The sequence below is a fragment of the Crinia signifera genome, chromosome 1 (genome assembly GCF_055691185.1).
Source record: "Crinia signifera chromosome 1, ASM5569118v1, whole genome shotgun sequence".
Lineage (NCBI taxonomy): Eukaryota > Metazoa > Chordata > Amphibia > Anura > Myobatrachidae > Crinia > Crinia signifera.
In genome coordinates this window covers 72,899,965-72,919,087 of record NC_139217.1, presented here as the reverse complement: position 1 = coordinate 72,919,087, position 19,123 = coordinate 72,899,965, and the positions used below count along the sequence as shown (strand labels likewise).

Below are 19,123 nucleotides of genomic sequence, written 5' to 3'. Positions count from 1 at the left end.
TAGGTGTGCTGCTGCTGAGGGAGAAGGACAATAACACTCCCCCTCGACTTTATCACCCATCAAGAAACATTTTGGGGGCTTGGCCTAATCGCGGGAGGTGGCCATGCCACTCTGGCGTAGTCCTTTGAACATTTGTACAGGTTGCAGTTTCAGCATCAGTATGTTATGCATAGGTGTACGCAGCTCATTAAAATAGGTTATGCACCTCCGGAAAAACATTTCTATCTATAAGGAACAAGTCAGGGTGTGATTCTAGAATGATCTTAGTCATTAATATACTTCTTATAAATCACATTATTGACATTATTAGCTCCTCGTTATTATTTTTATTATTATTAGCTCCTCGTTCACCGCTTTTGATGACGAGTATGGCTTTATTTTCGCGAGAATGTCATTCTTCTCGCCAAAAATCCAAAGCGAACGGTCCTCGCCGTATTCAGTGCTCCAGGATTGCAAAAATAAACAGCGAGCTTCACCGCTGCCTCCTCGCCGTTGTTCTCTATGGGAAAAATAGCAGACCTCGCCATAACCGTATTCAATGCTAATACGGCGAACGCTGCTCGCTGTCTTTTTTGGTATGCCTCGCCAACTTCCTCTCGTAATTTAATTTTTTTTTAAGGTGACGCACATATACAAAAAACATTTTTTTTATTTTAGATATATATTTTAGATATATATTATTTTTATATTTCTCGCTCTGCAGTCTAACCAAAATGGCGAAGGTCCAGGGTGCGAACAGGCCCCTTTATAATGGCGAGGAAGTGCGGAAAGCGAAGGCAGTCCACCTCCGATCTATTCTTGCTGTAAGGGGTTGTGAGATGTAAATGCGAATACGCCGAGCACGAGTGCACGGCTCCAATAAGAGCTCACGGTCTGGCAGCCTGATTGGCTTCCGGGCCGTGAGCTCCTATTGGCTTGCGGTCCAGCAGGAGAATTGAAGATAGCAACGGACCAGGCTGCTTTGACTACACAGCCGGGCAGCTCTCTCTGCCTGATTGTCATTTCTTTAAATTGTTTGCGTCCGGCGGTTCCCTCTTGGCAACAAGCAATTCCCTCCCCCTTGACAATGAGCAATTCCTTCCCACCCCTTGATATCGAGCAATTCCCTCCCCCCTTGGCAATGAGCAGTTCCCTCCCCCTTGGCAACAAGCAGTTTCACCCCCCTCCCCTTGTAAACGAGCAATCCCACCCCCCACGGCAATGAGCAATTTCACTCCCCCTTTACAATGAGCATTTAACTCCCCTTGGCAATGAGCATTTCACTCCCTCTTGGCAACAAGCATGTATTCCCCCTTGACAAGGAGCATGAAGCCCCCTTGGCATTGAGCATGAAGCCCCTGGCATCGAGCATGAAGAAGCCCCTAGCATCAAGCAAGAACCCTCTAGCAATGAGCATGTAGGTAAGCAGCACTTATGTGTCAAACATGAAATGGGCATCACGATGTGTGTTATAATGCCACACCTCCTTTCAACGAGGCCATGTCCCCTTTCAGAATGTGTACCGATTTCTGCCCTTCAGATGTTGGAAGGTCTGCTGGATCTTTGCACAGTGTATGACTGGTTTAATCCCCAGTACTAAAAGTCACTGCTGGTGGATTCCTGCATTGGCATAAACTAGTAAGCAGGCTGCCAAGGCCATATGAAAAAGTGGCCCCAGTCTGTAAAAAAATCAGGCCCATTTTTAAACTGGTCCATGTGAAATTATTAAAGATGATGATGTCACATTACTAAAGACATCCTCCCACGTGTATTTATGACAAGTAGTGTTTTAATTACCATCATCACTATTTAACCTTTTGAGTGCCAACATCTCTGTGAGAAATGCGTAAAATATCCACTAAAAATGACAGCGTTGCTCAAATTTGTTATATAAATTCAAATAAAAAATTTGTAAAAAAAGATTATATTTCCTATATAAGGTAAACCATACAGGTCATTATGATAAAAAAAAATGTTTGCTTGCCAAATTTCACACCTATTTTGATAGGGATGCGGTCATTTTGTCTACAGTATGATGGTCGACAGTCATTAGGTCGACACCATTAGGTCGACATGGGAAAAAGTCGACATGTCAGTTCAAAAGGTCAATAGTTCGACGGTGTCTAGGTCGACAGTCAAAAGGTCGACATGGGTTTTTTTTCACTGTTTTTTGTTGGGAGCCAATTAACCTACAAGTATATTTTTGGATTATGGTAGGAAACCGGAGTACCCGGAGGAAACCCACGCAAGTACGGGGAGAATATACAAACTCCGCACAGTTAGGGCCATGGTGGGAATGGAACCCATGACCTCAGTGCTAGGAGGCAGAAATGCTAACCCTTCTGTAGAAATGTTGACACTGTATGTGAATAACATCCAATAAAGGATGCCGGTACTTATGTAATATCTGGGCTCCCGTTTTTCTTATGAGACCACGTCCCCTCGCGGGGCTCGCCACGCTTCGGGCACGGTGGCTCGCTGCGCTCGCCACACTATATAAAATCAACTCCATGCCTAGTTGGATAGTAGGGGTATGAAAAAATGGGGTGCATTTAACATGGGAGCCCAGATAATACATAAGTACCAGGATGCCTGCTCCACATAATCCTGGCAGGATCCTCATACAAGCCTATGCCAAGTAGGGCAGTGAAGGACAGCAAGTGAGGCTCCTTAATGGGTTATATTAATCCATGTCTATAGTAATGACTGACTACTGGATGAAGCAAAAGTGAGTGTAAAGTGATAATGGCCAACTTATCACTTTTCGCTGATTACTGTGTCTTCTAATAGACATTGCTTATATGGATCTGTACTGCAATTCCTTATTGCATGACTGGGTTGATCTCAACTGTTAAATAGGCATCCCTTTTCAGAGGCGTGAGTTCATCCCAGTCGCCCGGAGGCAAGGTGGAGTTTGGTGTGTCTGGGTCAGATGCACAAGATTCATCACTCTCCAGCATGAATAGGTGCCCCGTCTCATAGTCCAGCAGCAGTGGTGGGTGCAACGTTGCTTGCTGTAACACAGGTTGAGTCGTCTTGCTCCATATTGGAGGTGTTAGCAGGACTCCTGGGATAGAGTTGATTAACTCTGCAGCAGCAGCGGATGCGCCACAACGCTCAATTGTAAGAGCTGCAGTCCCACTTGGATCCCACTGTGAACTACACAGGTGCTGCTGTATATGCAGGTGCCTCTTTAGGGCTTGGAGCCCGGAGGCAGGAGACTCTGTTGCCTCTAGGAGTTACGCCCCTGTCCCTTTTATAAATGGTGGCTGAACAGCCGATTAGCAATTTCTCCTCTTGCCAGCCTGCTGCCTTTATATAGATATACTTCAAGAAAAGACAGAACCATACAAAGTGCTAAAAACAGAACAGCAAAGTGTGTATGCAGATGGGGACAGGGCCGCTGAAAGTGCCACCGGGCCCTGGCAAAAAGTGGGTCTTGTCAGAGGTAGGGGCATGCCCAGTGATAGGGGGCATGTCCACACCCCTGTGGAAAAAATAAATTGCAGCGGTGCGGGCTGCGTGCCGGAGGAAAGGCTGCTGCTGCTGCCTCTCTCCCCCGATCAGCACACGGCACTGAGCAAATGTGCAGGGCAGGGGAGAGAGGCTGTGCTCTTTACTCCCACTGACCGGCTCACTGCAGCGGGAGGTGCAGTGGCGTAGCTACGTTTTGGGCGCCCCCCCGCCATTAGGGGGGCGCCCATACCCACCCCCCGCCGCGCCGTCGAGCACACCCCCCCCCCTGCCGCGCCGTCGCCCTGCCGTCTATGCTAACCCCCTCCCCCTCCCCCGCAGTCTTACCTATCACGCTGGTCCCGGCGGCTCCGTCCGTTCATCTGCTGAGGACCACCACAAAATGGCCGCCCCCGTACAGCAGACAGTTTCAGAGAACTGTTTGCTATATGGGGGCGGCCATTTTGTTGTGGTCCTCATCAGAAGAACGGAGCAGCCGGGACCAGCAAGATACGTAAGTCTGCGGGGGATTGGGGGGGGGGGGGTAACTATAGCACCGCAGCCCCCGGCGCCCCCACATGCACAGCGCCCCCCCGCGGTGGCGGGGGCTGCGGTGCTATAGTTACGCCCCTGGGGAGGTGGGGGGGGAGACACGCTTCCATCAAACCCAGGCCCAGGTAAAAAGTACTAGCTCCCCCCCTCTCTTCAGCACTGGATGGGAATCTGCAGTGCCATAAACCCAAACACAGCTCTCCAAATGTGAGTATCTGACATGTTACAAACAGCAAGAAAACATACTTTAACAGGAATATTTATATAGAGATATAGGGTGAGATTTAATAGGATGAGATATTCAGAAAGTGAGAGAAATCTCCAGTTTTTTTAAAGCGGAAATCATTTACACAGCAAAATCAAACAGGTTTTGCAGTGTAAATGATTGCCGCTTTAAAAAAAATGGAGATTTCTTCCCAAATCTCTCACTTTTTGAATCTCTCATCCTATTAAATCTCACCCATAGAGAGACAGACAAGTAGCGGCTGTCTCAGCATATTAATAAAAAATAGGATTTTAACAATGCTTAAACATATATTACCTCTTCAATTAGGAGTTTCTTCTTCTTCACAATTAAGTCATCAAGTTCTTTCATAATTGCATCAACCCCAGTATTCTTCAATACATCTTTATTTTCCTCCAGTATTTCATGTGGTTTTCCCTATAAGGAAGATAACAAAGTAATCTCAGTATGTGACAAGACCATGACATTTATGACATGCAGTACAAGAGTATTTGGCCAAACATGTTAATTACTGAATTCAAGTATTTCAATTAGACCCGTTGACTCCGATGTATAAAATCACCCCCTCGCCATGCAGTCTCCATTCGCAAACATTTTTGTGATACAAAATGGTTTGTTCTTATATAACTGTATTATTAGAAAGTGGAAGCGTTTAGGAACAGCAGCAACTCAACCATGAAACGAAAGACTACGTCCATTCACAGAGCTTGGCCAACAACTGCTAAGGCACATAGGGAGAAATATACTAAGTTGGAAGTTCTAGATCACATGAGGGGCGACATTTCATGGCTTGTTTTTCTTTTTGGGCGATTGTTTCGCAAAAACGTCCGAAATCGCACTTTTTCTGAAAATCACACATTTTATAGGATGCGATTTGTGTGTGTGGGGGGGGGGGGGATCACACTTTTTGCCACGAATTCGCACATTTTGACCTGGCGATTTTTTTAGTAACACTACAATTCGCATCCAGATGATTTCCCATTATAAAGTATACAATTCACAAATTTAATGGTATGCGATTTTTGGTAAACGTTACTAAAAATCACCAAACAAATAGACCAGGTTCTGACAGGCGAACAGAACGATGCACAGATCGTAAATCAATGTGTAAAAGATAAAAAAATAAATAAAACTTGTGTAGTTTCACGACGGCAGTTGCGTAGTCAATGTAGCATTCCTGTCAGAATCAGCGTAGTGTTCCCATGGCCAGCATAGTCAGCGTCCCTGTCAGTATCAGCGTAGTGTTCCCGCCCGTTCGCGGCTAGCCAGTAGTTAGTGTAGTCAGTCAGGCGTCCCTGTCCGTATCAGCATCGTGTTCCCACCAGTTCGCAGCCAGCCGGAGCTTATGTAGTTAGCGTAGTCAGTCAGCGTTATGTAGTTAGCGTATTCAGGCAGCGCTTATTACATTGTGTGGGAACCATTGACCTTTTTAACCTGCCTGACATGACAGGTGTGAATGTGTTCCTCAAACACCCCCACTATCCAAGTCTGCCCAAAGCGTGGCGAGTGGACGCGGTACGCGTCCTCCCGACCTGTTCATACCCCCACTATCCATGTCGGCGTGGAGTTGATTTTATAAAGTGTGGTGAGCGCAGCAAGCCACCGAGCTCGTAGCGTGGCGAGGGGACGTGGTATACACGGCAAGTAATCCGCATGCGCTCCCCACGCTTTGGGTTCGGTGGTTCGCTGCGCTCGCTACACTTTATAAAATCAACTCCATGCTAACGTGGATAGTGGGGGCATGAACAGGTAAAGAGGATGCGTACCGCGTCACCCTGTGGGTCTCGCTATGCTCACCGCATTTTGGGCTGGCGTGGATAGTGGGGGTTTGAAATGGAGGCATTTGCCAGTATGTAACATGAAGCACTGGCAAATGCGTCCTTTATTGTGCATGAGACGCACTTGCGCACCGCACCCCCATCTTTGTGCAGGAGGCGCACGCACTACTGAACCCCTAACCCTGTCCATCTCCCATACCCTGCCGTAAGAATTACTGAGACGCTTGTGCTTCTCAGGCAGATGGAGCGCCTCTCCACCGGTGCCCGCATGATCGCCTCTCTGCCGGAGTCCGCCAGCGCAGGGGATCTGGCGGTTACCGGCGCTGTGTGAGAGGCACTCACTAGGCTTGTCAGGGATGCCGGGGACAGAGCTGCAGCTCGCGGGGACAGTACGTGACTACGCTGCCTGACGGGGACACTACAATGACTACGCAGGGCAGCCCTTGGGCTATGCTGACAACGCAGCTTAGCCTACGCTGAAAACGTGGTGTAGCCTGCCACCGTGAAACTACACTGGGGTTTTTGTCAGAGAAGAGGCTGACAAAGAGAAAAAAAAACGCTTTTTGGGTGCACTCCTTTATAAATGAATTCGATTAATAATTTAAGACATAGCTTTTATTAAAGACTTTTTTTTTTAAAAATAGGTGGCACAGGTATTTAGATCATTGTATTAAAAATGTAGTGTGATCCTTAAACTGATTTTGTTAAGGAATATTCGTGGATTTATCACACATTAATTTATCATTTAAGCACTGTTTTATCAGAGGTACAATTACCAGTGATCATAGGCAGTAAAATGATTCAGTTCCCCTGAGTGTATGTAACAATGTGCTTTGTAACACCATATAATATACCTCAAGTGGTTTACTGGGGAAGAAAAGGGGCAAAGCCTCAAAGACTCACTCTGGCAGTCATTAATACAGAGACTCACTCTGGCAGCTCCTACCCCCTGATCTTATATTGCCACACCTGGTCTTCCCCAGGGGTCTCCCACCTGAGTACTGTCCTGGCCCTCCACTGCTTGGCTTCCAAGTTCGGGGAGGGTTTGGGCAATCCAGTGGGGTATGATGGCAATATAACAGGGTTTTGCGGTTCAATCAATTGAATCTGTTTGGCTGCAGGTAGGGATGGCGCAGAGGTTTGATCCTTCTTAGTGGGTCTCACAGCCTATTCAATTGAATCTAGTGGCTGCACGTTGGGGATAGCACAGCTTAGTGGCCCTTCTTAATAAGTGGGCATGGGAGTCAGAGTAATATGGCCAGGTGGGCAAAGAATATATATAGAGCAGGCTGTAGAGACAAAATTGGTACTTGATAGTTCCCCAATCCGTTGCAACAGGGTTTTTGCGATTAGAGCAACAATTCAGTACTGATGTAATATCATACTGTGATCAATTTAATTTCTCAAAAAATGTTATTGCTATAGCACCGTCCTGTGGAACAGAAAAGTTTGGGTTAATAATTTCTCTAACTGTGGCGGCAGGGTCTGCCTATCCTGATTGTTGGGTAGCTGTTAACACAGTGGAATCCTCCTGCATTTGGTATCGTTTCTCGTATGTTTATAGTTGATTGCAATTATGTAGACATCCTCTACTCTGGCAATTTACTGATGTTCAAATTATTGCTACAATAAATACCAGTTGCACACAAAGTTATTGTTGGTCAACACAACTCCTATTGCAATGAGAATATCTAAATTGTATTCACTGATGAGATGTATAATAATTAAACATTGTATCCAGAGTAGCGTGCTATGGGCATAGAAAAATGGAAAAGAAACAGGAGACTGGAAAAAAAACATACACTGGTGGAGCACCTCCCAGCTGCAAGCTGCAGTGAGGGAGTGCTCATCTACCTTCATCGTGAAACTACAGAATGTCCCCAAAAAAACAGCGTGGACCTGGTTCCAAAAATATGGGGGACAAAAAAAACTGTGTGTCCCCCGTATTATGGAACCAGCACCGGGCTCCAACAGCCTGCGGTGTCATGCCACAGCTGGGGGGACACTTTTTTTTATATAAGGTCCCCCGGCTGTATCACACTCACCGTGGCTGGTCAGCCCTGGACGTCTAGGGCTGAAGCCTGGGGCTGTCCCCGGCGTCCGTGGGCTGATACGTGTTCAAGAGTAAAAAAAAAACTTTGTTTTTTTACAGGTGAACTACAAGTCCCAGCAGGCCACCCCCGCATACTGGGACTTGGCCAAATACAATGCCTCCTTGGACTTGTAGTCCACCTGTAAAAAAATGTTAAAACACACACACACACACAGAAAAGTTAAACTATTTTAAACACACTTAATTGTACACCTATACTCACAAACCCAGGCTCCAGCATTGTGTCCCTCTGACTCCTGCAGCAGCTCACCCCGCACTGACAGCGAGGTGAGCCGGCTGCCTCCGCAGTGATCACAGCGGCGAATCGCGCTGTCAGAGAGATACAGAAACTCTCAGCTCTGATTGGCTGTAGGCGTCTCCATGGGGACGCCTACAGGCAATCAGGGTGGAGAGCTTCTGTATCTCTCTGACAGTGTAATTCTATGGGCAGCCGGATCACCTCGCTGTCAGTGCGGGGTGAGCTGTTGCACAGCCGGGGGACACTGGCTGTGCAGTGTCCCCCAGTCATGCCACAGTCGGGGGACACTTTTTACATAAGGTCCCCCAGCTGTATAATGCTCACCGTGGCTGGTCAGCCCTGGGCGGGGTGCCTGGGGGAGTGGGGACCCCTCAATAAAGGGTCCCCCCCTTCTTCACCTGTCTAGAGCTGAAGCCTAAGGCTATCCCCGGCATTCATGGGGACGCCTACAGCCAATCAGGGTTGAGAGCTTCTGTATCTCTCTGACAGTGTGATTCTCCGGGCAGCTGGCTCAGTGCGGGGTGAGCTGCTGCAGGAGTCAGATGGAGTCAACACTGGAGCCTGGATTTTGTGAGCATAGGTGTAAAATTAAATGTGTGTAAAATACAGTTTAGCTTTTCTCTGTGTGTGTTTTTTTAACCTTCTTTTTACAAGTGGACTACAAGTCCAAGGGGGCCCATTTCTGGGACTTGTGGTTCGCCAAGTCCCAACATGTGGGGGAGGCCTACTGGGACTTGTAGTTCACTTGTAAAAAGCTATTTTTTGACACTATCAGCCCGGTGTCCTCAGCCCACGCATGCCGGGGTTAGCCCCGGGCTTCAGCACTGGACGGTTGAAGCCTGGGGGAGGGACACATTTATTGGGGGGGTCCTCACTCCCCCAGGTATCCCGTCCAGGGCTGACCAGCCATGGTGAGCATAATAGGCATAAACATATGTATTGTGTCTTTTGGTTTTTGTTATAGACAAGTTTTGTAATGAGGTCATATGAAAAAAGGACAATAAAGATGTCAAGAAAAATCATTGTCTCCCTTTTGTGTAGCTGCTGACCTGCTGTGTGTGTTTAGAAGAACAGCTGAGTAAGTGTACTCAGTCTGGGAGAAGTTTCTCAAGAATCAATAGTATGATGATCAAGTCTGCTTTTCTGAGCATTAAAACCTGAAATCCTCAATGGAGACTGCAGACTATGGGAGTCACAGGTACAACACAGAATAGGAGCTTGAGGCAAAGGAAAAGGTGTCTAGAGCCCAATAAGTAGTTTGGCAATTTTTCATAAATTAGAATAAAGTATGGAAGCAAGAACGAGTAAGCTGAAGTCTGCTGTTGTCGGACCCCTTCAGCAATCTCCTGCTTGTAGGTACCAGTGCAGGAGGAATATGCCTATGTCGTCCGGCAAAGAGAGCGCCTGAGAGAAACAAAGGACAGGGAGAGAGCGAAGGATTAACGATCAATACCGATTGTCAGATATCGTACCCACAGAATCTGGTTTTCCCTGAGGGAAAAACACTATATATACACACACAGTTTGCCGATTTCTCTTAGATTTTTATTATCCAATTGTAAACGATTTGTTACAATTAGATATTCAAGATATTGTTGTCTCACAACTATGAGAAAATACTAATAACTAATAACAGTCTCTGCAACAGTACATATATGAACTAGGAGCAGTTGCTCAAATGATATACGTTATTGGCACTTAAATTAGTGAGAAGATAAATAGCAAATATAGAAAAAGTCTGCAGCGGGCAGCTTTACGAGAATACAGGAAATAGTGAAATACAGGAAATAGTGAAAAAGTGGGGGGGTATATCTCAAACACAATCTGCAATAAAGGTTAATCCTATATAGCAGATGGGTGCACATAGAAACCACAATCTGCAGCAATAAAAAAGCCTACAGCAGGACGTTTTATGGGAATGCAATCTGCAACGGAAAAGTAATACTGTGGAGATAGGTAGGGTTAATCAGAATCAGATTTATTGGCCAGGTATCCTTGCGTATATAGGGAATTTGTTTTTGGTTTGCTGTGCAACAGCCAGGTGGCTAACAAGTAAACAGTATACTGTATAAACAATAAACAACATAAACAGGTGGGGGAACATGTACAGTCATACAGAAACATATTCCAAGGGTACACAGTGTTAAATTATGTGCAGAGGCTTATGGCGCGACTACATGGTGATATGTTCAGGAGTTAACGTGTCAGCAGGTGAACCACTTGAGGGAAGAAACTTTTTAGGCTTCTGGTGGACCTGGTGGGAATAGTCCTGTAGTGTCTGCCTGATGGCAACAGATTAAACAAGCCATGGCCAGGATGTAGTTGGTCCTTGACTATCTTCGTTGCCCGATTTCTTGCTCTGGACAGGTACAGGTCCTGGACAGGGGGAAGGTCTTCCCCGATGATCTTCTCCACAGTTCTGACTACCTTTTGGAGTCTGCATTTGTCTCTCCCTGGCAGAACGTACCAGACCAGTATTGAGGAGCACAGTACAGACTCCACAATCGCTGAGTAGAAGGGGAGCAAAAGCTTCTGTGGGATATTGAACTTCCTCAGTTGCCTAAGGAAGAATAGCCTCTGCTGCGCTAGTCCACTAGTGACACCACACTGTCATTAATTTTTAGTGAAGGAACACCAACAGCAGTCCAGTACCATCTCAGTGGTTGAGCTCTAGATGGTTGCTGCTGCACCATCAGTCCACTTCTTGTCTGTAGGCCAATTTGTCCCTGTCCTTGATGAGGCCAATAATGGTAGTGTCATCGTCGAATTTGATTATATTTACTGAATTCGCCTCTGAGCTGCAGTTGGTGTACAGGGAGAAGAGCAAGGATAAGAGTACACAGCCCTGGGGTGTTCCTGTGCTGATAGACCGCACTTGGGAGGTGAATTTCCCCGCTTTCACAATTTGTTTTCTTACAGTCAGGAAGTCCACAATACATGACCAGGTAGTTTCAGGGACTCCTAGGTGAAGTACTTTAGGGTGGAGGATGTTGGGGATGATTGAATTGAAGGCGAGCTGAAGACGACAAAAAGGACCCTTGCATAGGTACAAGGCATATCCAGGTGCTGCAGAATGTAGTGCAGGTCTAGGTTGACTGCATTCTCAATGCATCGATTCAATCGGTAGGCGAACTGGAGGGGGTCTAGCTGGTGGCCAGTCACAGCTTTCAGGTGGTTCAGTACCAGGCGCTCGAACGTTTTCATGATCACAGACGTCAGAGCTATCGGCCGGTAGTGTTTAAGATTTGTAGTAGTGGATTTCTTAGGGACCGGAACAATAGTGGAGCTTTTGAGGCAGGAGGGAACCTTGTGTAGCTCCAGTGATTTGGTGAAGAGCCTGGTGAAAATGACCCACGCATACTGTCAGGGCAGATAGTGACACCCTGTCAGAAACTGGTGACTTCCTTGGTTTGGCCCACTTGAACATCTCCTCCACCTCTTCTTGGGTGTCCTGAAGTGACTGGAGTTGGCAGTCAACATTTGGGGCAGCATAGAGGGTATGTTTGATTCACAGGGGACTACTTTTTCAAACCTGCAATAGAAGTTGTTCAGCTTATCAGCTAGGTCTTGGTACATATTGGTGGGTTTGGCTGTTCTTGTAGCTCGTTATAGATTGCATTCCTTTCCACACATATACGGAGCCATTAGTGGAAGGTCATTTGTCACCCGACATCAAATGATTTCTCCCCCAAGGCTGCAAATGGATGATTATGCAAATCATCCATTTGCAGCTGTGCGGGGGATCGCAGCATGTGAGGGAGGGGGGGGGGGGCGGTACTCGCAAATGCTGCAAAATTCATGGCCTTGAGAGTCAACCAGAATACGGTCCATTATGGCTTTGGGTGCCAAGTGAATTTGTCAAAAGGTGTGAAAATTGCCAAGCAAACATTTTCATTCATCGTGATCTGCAATGTTCAACTTACATAGGAAATATAATCTTTTGTAACACAAAATTTTTTATTTGAATCTATATAACAAAATGTGAGCGATGCTGGCATACTCACCTACTGATCTGGTCTGATGCCCACGGGACCACGCATCGGATCAAATGTCACACGCATGCGATTTTGGGCCGATTTCACGTGATTTATCGGCCCGAGTGCCGGTTTCACATAATTTATCGGCCCAAGTGCCGAAATCTCGTGGAATCGGCCCAAAATCGCAGAGTTTATGGGAGCATTAAGTCCTCTACTTTCTCAATCTATACCACATCTCTTGGCAAACTAATCAGCTTTTTTAGATTTCAGTATTATCTGTATGCAGATATTACTGGAATCTACCTATATGCCCCAGACAGCATTTGTATTGGTCTCAGTCGCTAAATCCCTTTCTGCTGTTTCGTATTGGATGTCAGCTCACCACCTCAAACTGAATATGTCAAAAACAGAATTAATTATATTTCTGCTGACCATTAGTAGTTACAACACTTTTGTTGGTAAGCTGCTCAATCAGAGGTGTGTCATTCAGGTGCCAAAAGGGAGGGGTAATTCTGTCTAGGAAAAAAAACATTTTGCATCCCAATTGCACACTGAGTGAGAAAATAACTACATATCAATCAAATAATACAGAGATCTTGGTTGCATTAGTAGTTACAAACCTGATGGGTGACATTCTATGGGATGAGATAACTGCGCATTTTTTTTATCGCACCACTTCGCCCTTTTTAAAATCGAAAGATTGGCCCGTTTTTCGCATATTTAATGAGATGCGAAAAACGGGCCAAATAGTGCGAATAGGTGCGAGTTGGTGCGATGTGTTTAGTCCTGAAAATATGCGATTTTCATGTCTGAAAATCGCACGTTTGCAGGAAATCGCAAATTAAAAAAAAAAAACCCAGCGCGGGGTTCCCCGCCAGAGCATAACCAGCCCCGGGCTCATTGAGCCGGTGCTGGTGACATAAAATCAGGGTCCCCGACAAATAAAGGTCCCCTTGATTTAATGAAACCAGCACCAGGCTCAAGGTCCGGCGCTGGTTCCCGAAATACGGGGGAAAAAATGACTAGGGGGTCCCCCGTATTTTAAGAACCAGCACCGGACCCAACCAGCCAGCAGGGTAATGCCACAGCCGGGGGACACTTATTATATAAGGTCCCGCGGCCAAAGCATTATCCCCCTGGCTGGTCAGCATGGGCAGGGGTCCTGGGGAAGTGGGGACCCCCCCAATGAAGGGGTCCCCCCCTCCAGGACTTACCAGCCCATGCTGAAAGTCCGGGGCTGTCCCCGATGCCCCTGGGCGGTGGGCATTGGGCTGATGGATAGTGTAAAAAATAGAAGTAAAACTATTGTTTTCTACTGTGGAACTATGAGTCCCAGCAAGCCTACCCCGCATGCTGGGACTTGGAGAACCACAAGTCCCAGCATGCGGGGCATTAAAGGGCCCGCTGGCACTTGTAGTTCTACAGTACAAAAAATAGTTAAATAAAACACACTGACACCCTGAACCTGAGGAAGGAAATTCTACTCACCTGGTCCCCGGCGACGACATCGGCATCCTCTCCGGCAGACGCGCTGCTCCCGGCTGCTGTGGTACCCGCTCTCGGACTGAAGAGGCGCAGAGATGTTTCATCTTCCGCGCCTCTTCTCAGAATGATTCCATTGGCCGCCTAGCGGCCAATCAGGAGCCGAGAAAGTCGGCTCCTGATTGGCCGCTAGGCGGCCAATAGAATCATCCGGAGGAAAGGCGCGGAAGATGAAAATCTCTGCGTCTCTTCAGTCCGAGAGCACCACAGCAGCCGGGAGCAGCGCGTCTGCCGGAGAGGATGCCGATGTCGTCGCCGGGGACCAGGTGAGTAGGATTTCCTTCCTCAGGTACCCCTTGTGGACTTCTTCGGATCCTGAACCCCGGAGACATCAGCCCTAGAGCCCAGGACCCCGGACCAGCCCCGGAACCAGGACCAAGGCCCCGGAACCGGACTCTTCAGCCCTGGAGCCCCGGAACCCCAGGACCAGCCCCGGAACCAGGACCAAGGCCCCGGAACCGGACTCTTCAGCCCTGGAGCCCCGGAGCCCGGATCCAGGGACCGACCTACGGGCTCAAGGTAGGTAAGTATCAGTGTGTGTGTGTTATGTGTGTATTAAACTTTTATTTTTCAGGGTGTCAGTGTGTTTTATTTAACTATTTTTTGTACTGTAGAACTACAAGTGCCAGCGGGCCCTTTAATGCCCCGCATGCTGGGACTTGTGGTTCTCCAAGTCCCAGCATGCGGGGTAGGCTTGCTGGGACTCATAGTTCCACAGTAGAAAACAATAGTTTTACTTCTATTTTTTACACTATCCATCAGCCCGATGCCCACCACCCAGGGGCATCGGGGACTGCCCCGGACTTTCAGCATGGGCTGGTAAGTCCTGGAGGGGGGGGGACCCCTTCATTGGGGGGGTCCCCACTTCCCCAGGACCCCTGCCCATTCTGACCAGCCAGGGGGATAATGCTTTGGCCGCGGGACCTTATATAATAAGTGTCCCCCGGCTGTGGCATTACCCTGCTGGCTGGTTGGGTCCGGTGCTGGTTCTTAAAATACGGGGGACCCCTAGTCATTTTGTACCCCGTATTTCGGGAACCAGCGCCGGACCTTGAGCCTGGTGCTGGTTTCATTAAATCAAGGGGACCCCTATTTGTCGGGGACCCTGATTTTATGTCACCAGCACCGGCTCAATGAGCCCGGGGCTGGTTATGCTCTGGCGGGGGACCCCGCGCTCGTTTTTTTTTTTAATTTTAACTGTTTAAATTTTTTTTTACACCAGAACCCTGCACAGATCATTGCGATCTGTGCAGGGTTCTGGCTAATTCGCCCATCAGAACCTGGTCTGATTTTTGGGCGAATTATAGTCACACTTTATACAAATCGCATACCATTAAATATGCGATTTGTATACTTTTTCATGTGAAAACATCTGGATGCGATGTGCTGCGAAAAGCAGCCATCGCATTTCCAGTGTGTCCAATTTGTTGGTCAAAATCGCACTTTTTTCACATTTTCGCAGCTCATTAAATATGCGAAAATGGAAAAAAATGCGATTTCGGACGTTTTTGCGAAAAAACTCGCAAAAGTCTAAACTTCTCATCCCATAGAATGTCACCCGATATCTCTATCACTGTTAAGAACATGACAATCAATCCTACCCCACAAGCTTGCTGTCTAGCTGTCATGCTTGACTCTGAACTGTCCTTTGTTCCCCATATTTAATCTGTCTCAATTACATGCATCTTAAAAAGATATCCTAAATATGACCATACCTTATACGAGGCACTGCAAAAACTCTAATCCATGCTTTTATTATCTCCTGCACTACTTACTGGTCTGACCAAATAGACACTCATCACTATAATATATCATAAATGCAGCGGCTAATCTTCCTCACTAGATGTTCACTGCGGATACACTTTATTAGCCCCCCCTATTGGTTACCTGTGTTCTACCGTATTCAATATAAAATATTTTTACTTAAACACAAGGATATAAACCAAACTACACCAAAAGAACTTTGAATTATTCAGGGAAGCCCTAACAGGAATTGGGTGGGAAACGGTTATGGAGGGAAAAAATGCAGAGGAAATGTGGGATACTCTAAAAAAGGTGCTTGATTCACTAACTATTGAATACATTCCTAAAGTAACTAAAGGTAAATTCACCAAAAACAAGCCACCATGGTTGGACAAAGAAGTAAGGTCAGCTATCAACAATAAAACCAGAGCCTTTAAATTCTATAAAAATAACTTGAATGAGGAGGCGTTCGCAAAATACAAGGAATCAAACAAAACTTGTAAAGGGGTAATCAAAGCAGCTAAAATATTATATGAAGAGTGCATAGCCACTGAAAGCAAAACCAACCCAAAGAAGTTTTTTAAATACATAAATAGTAAACGTTTAATTAAGGAAAACATAGGCCCACTAACTGATACTAGTGGAATAAGTGTTACTGAGGACAAGGGAAAAGCAAAACTGTTAAATGAGTTCTTCTCATCAGTATTTACTAAGGGAGAGCAGACTGTGGAACGAACATTTACCACAAACGGGACAAATAAGCCAGATCTCATTGTGGATTTCACGCCGAAGGAAATAATACTGAGGCTAAGCAAACTCAAAACAAATAAGTCACCAGGGCCAGATGGGATTCATCCGAGGGTATTAATGGAATTAAGGGATGAACTAGCTACCCCCCTACATTATATCTTTAGCAAGTCACTATCGTCAGGTATAGTACCAAAAGATTGGAGAATAGCAGAGGTAGTGCCAATATTCAAAAAAGGAAAAAAGGAAGATCCCGCTAATTACAGACCCGTTAGTTTAACATCAATTGTGGGTAAACTATTTGAAGGATTTTTAAGGGATGGTATCCAGGAATATTTAGATCATCACCGTCTACTCAGTACTAACCAACATGGGTTCGTGAAAAATCGTTCATGCCAAACTAATCTACTAGGGTTCTATGAAGAGGTTAGCAAAAACCTCGATAATGGAAATGCTATAGATGTGATTTTCCTAGATTTCGCTAAAGCATTTGATACTGTCCCACACAAGAGATTGATTAATAAAATGGAGAACCTAGGATTGGGTGAAAATATCTGCAGATGGGTAGGGAATTGGCTATGTAATAGAGAACAAAGAGTGGTTGTGAATTGTGCCGTATCAGATATGATACCGGTACTAAGTGGAGTGCCCCAGGGTTCGGTTTTGGGGCCCATTTTGTTTAACATTTTTATTAACGATATTGGGATAGGGTTACTCAGCAATGTATCCATCTTTGCGGACGATACAAAACTTAGCAAAGTCATCAAATCACCAGAAGATGTCACCATGCTTCAAAATGATCTTGCAATTCTAGATGAGTGGGCAAAAAAATGGAAGATGAGGTTCAATGTAGATAAATGTAAGGTTATGCACCTTGGGAGACACAACCAGTGTGCAAGTTACAACCTTAGCGGAGAGGAACTGGGTAATTCCATACTTGAAAAGGATCTAGGAGTCCAAATAGACAGCAATCTAGGATGTAGTGCCCATTGTAATGTAGCTACAAAAAAGGCCAACAAAATTCTGGCATGTATTAAGAGGGGAATGGAAACTAGGGACTCAAGGGTAATTATGCCACTATATAAAGCATTGGTGAGACCTCACCTAGAGTACGGAGTACAGTTCTGGGCCCCACACTATAAAAAGGACATCATAGAATTAGAAAAAGTCCAAAGGCGGGCAACAAAGCTTATTAGGGGTATGGAGAATTTAAGCTACGGGGAGAGATTAAGCAATTTGGGACTATTTACATTAGAAAAGAGATGTTTAAGGGGGGACATGCTCAACATGTACAAGTATATCAAGGGCCAATATAAGGGACTGTCACACACCCTATTTTCTACTAGAAAGGAATCTAGGACGCGAGGGCATGAGTATAGATTAGAAGAAAAAAGATTTCATTCAGCTAGTAGAAAGAATTTCTTTACGGTCAGAACAGTCAAACTCTGGAACTCTCTTCCCGGAGAGGTGGTAACGGCTGGCTCATTAAATGCGTTCAAGGCAAAGTTGGACAAACATTTACTGGAGAAAAACATCCATGGGTACAAATAAGAAATATAATCTGTCTGTAAAACACCAGAACCTACCAAATCAGCAATGGATATCTATACCAGGTTGAACTAGATGGACGCAAGTCTTTTTTCAGCCTTACCTACTATGTAACTATGTAAAAGTACGTGTGAAATTTTATGGGATGAGAGATTCAGAAAGTGTGAGATTTGGTAAGAAATCTCCACTTTTTTAAAGCGGCGATCATTCACACTGCAAAAATCAAACTGGTTTTGCAGTGTGAATGATTGCTGCTTTAAAAAAGTGGCGATTTCAGACCAAATCTCACTTTCTGAATCTCTGATTCTATTAAATTCTCCCCTACATCTCTTCACTTATCTCAAAATATCTCCCGACCCAATCTCTTCACTGTTCACAAAATCTATGTATCTCATCCACACTCATTGTTTGCTACCATGCCCAATTGGAATTTCTTTGGGCTGCACTCAATCTGTGGAATGCTCTCCCACGCACAACATGACTCTCCTTTAGTCTACAAATCTTCAAGTGTTCCCTGGAAACTCACCACTTCAGGAAAGCTTTTCCTCTTCTATCCATTTGGATCCCCACTGTACAGTCCAAATATCCGATCTGGTGGACCATTATGCAATAGATAACACCTATCCTTTTGTATCAATGCCTATTTCCCTATGGATTGTAAGCTTTTGAGCAGGGCCCTCCTTCCTCTATGACTGTCTGTAACTACCCAGTTTGTTTTATCACTATTGTTTCCAGTTGTATAGATCAATGGAATTTGCTGCGCTATATAAGAAACTGTTACTAAATAAACAAATAAAGAAGATTCTGATTGATTTCAATTTGATTAACATTTGAGATACAGTAGGGGCCACCAAGGTGTATCTGTTCGTTCGGCTCATTAAACAAACCTGGTGGTGGCAGTATTATAAAGTTATTAATAAGCCTGTGATATAAGCAGAGGAATGTGGAGTGGCAATAAATAATATACCGGGCAATCAGTTCTGCCATGTTACTAGCTGTGTTAAAAAAACGGCAGTAATGATCTTATTGGTTGGTAGTTTATCTGTCTCCACTTTATCACTCTCCAATGCTTAATAAATATCTGCATAAATGCTAAAATGACTTACCTCTAGTGCATGAAGTGAAGTGTGAAGCACAGGAAACACATAGGAGGAGAATGTATTGTCTTTCATCACTTCTGATAGTGGAATCTGGAAAATTAAATAGATG

The 19,123-nt window shown here is 45.6% G+C and overlaps 1 protein-coding gene and 1 pseudogene across 1 annotated transcript in view; both read right to left on the bottom strand.

Annotated features, from left to right (window-relative positions):
- LOC146041984 (uncharacterized) overlaps nt 1-19,123 on the bottom strand; it is a 179,940-nt gene that overhangs the window by 46,777 nt on the left and 114,040 nt on the right. The window contains exons 14-15 of the mRNA XM_083161909.1: nt 19,021-19,104; nt 4,526-4,645 (exon numbers count right to left, since the gene is read on the bottom strand). Coding sequence (XP_083018035.1) covers nt 4,526-4,645; nt 19,021-19,104 — 204 coding nt within the window. The remainder of the gene's footprint in view (nt 1-4,525; nt 4,646-19,020; nt 19,105-19,123) is intronic.
- LOC146038739 (5S ribosomal RNA) lies at nt 6,964-7,082 on the bottom strand (annotated as a pseudogene).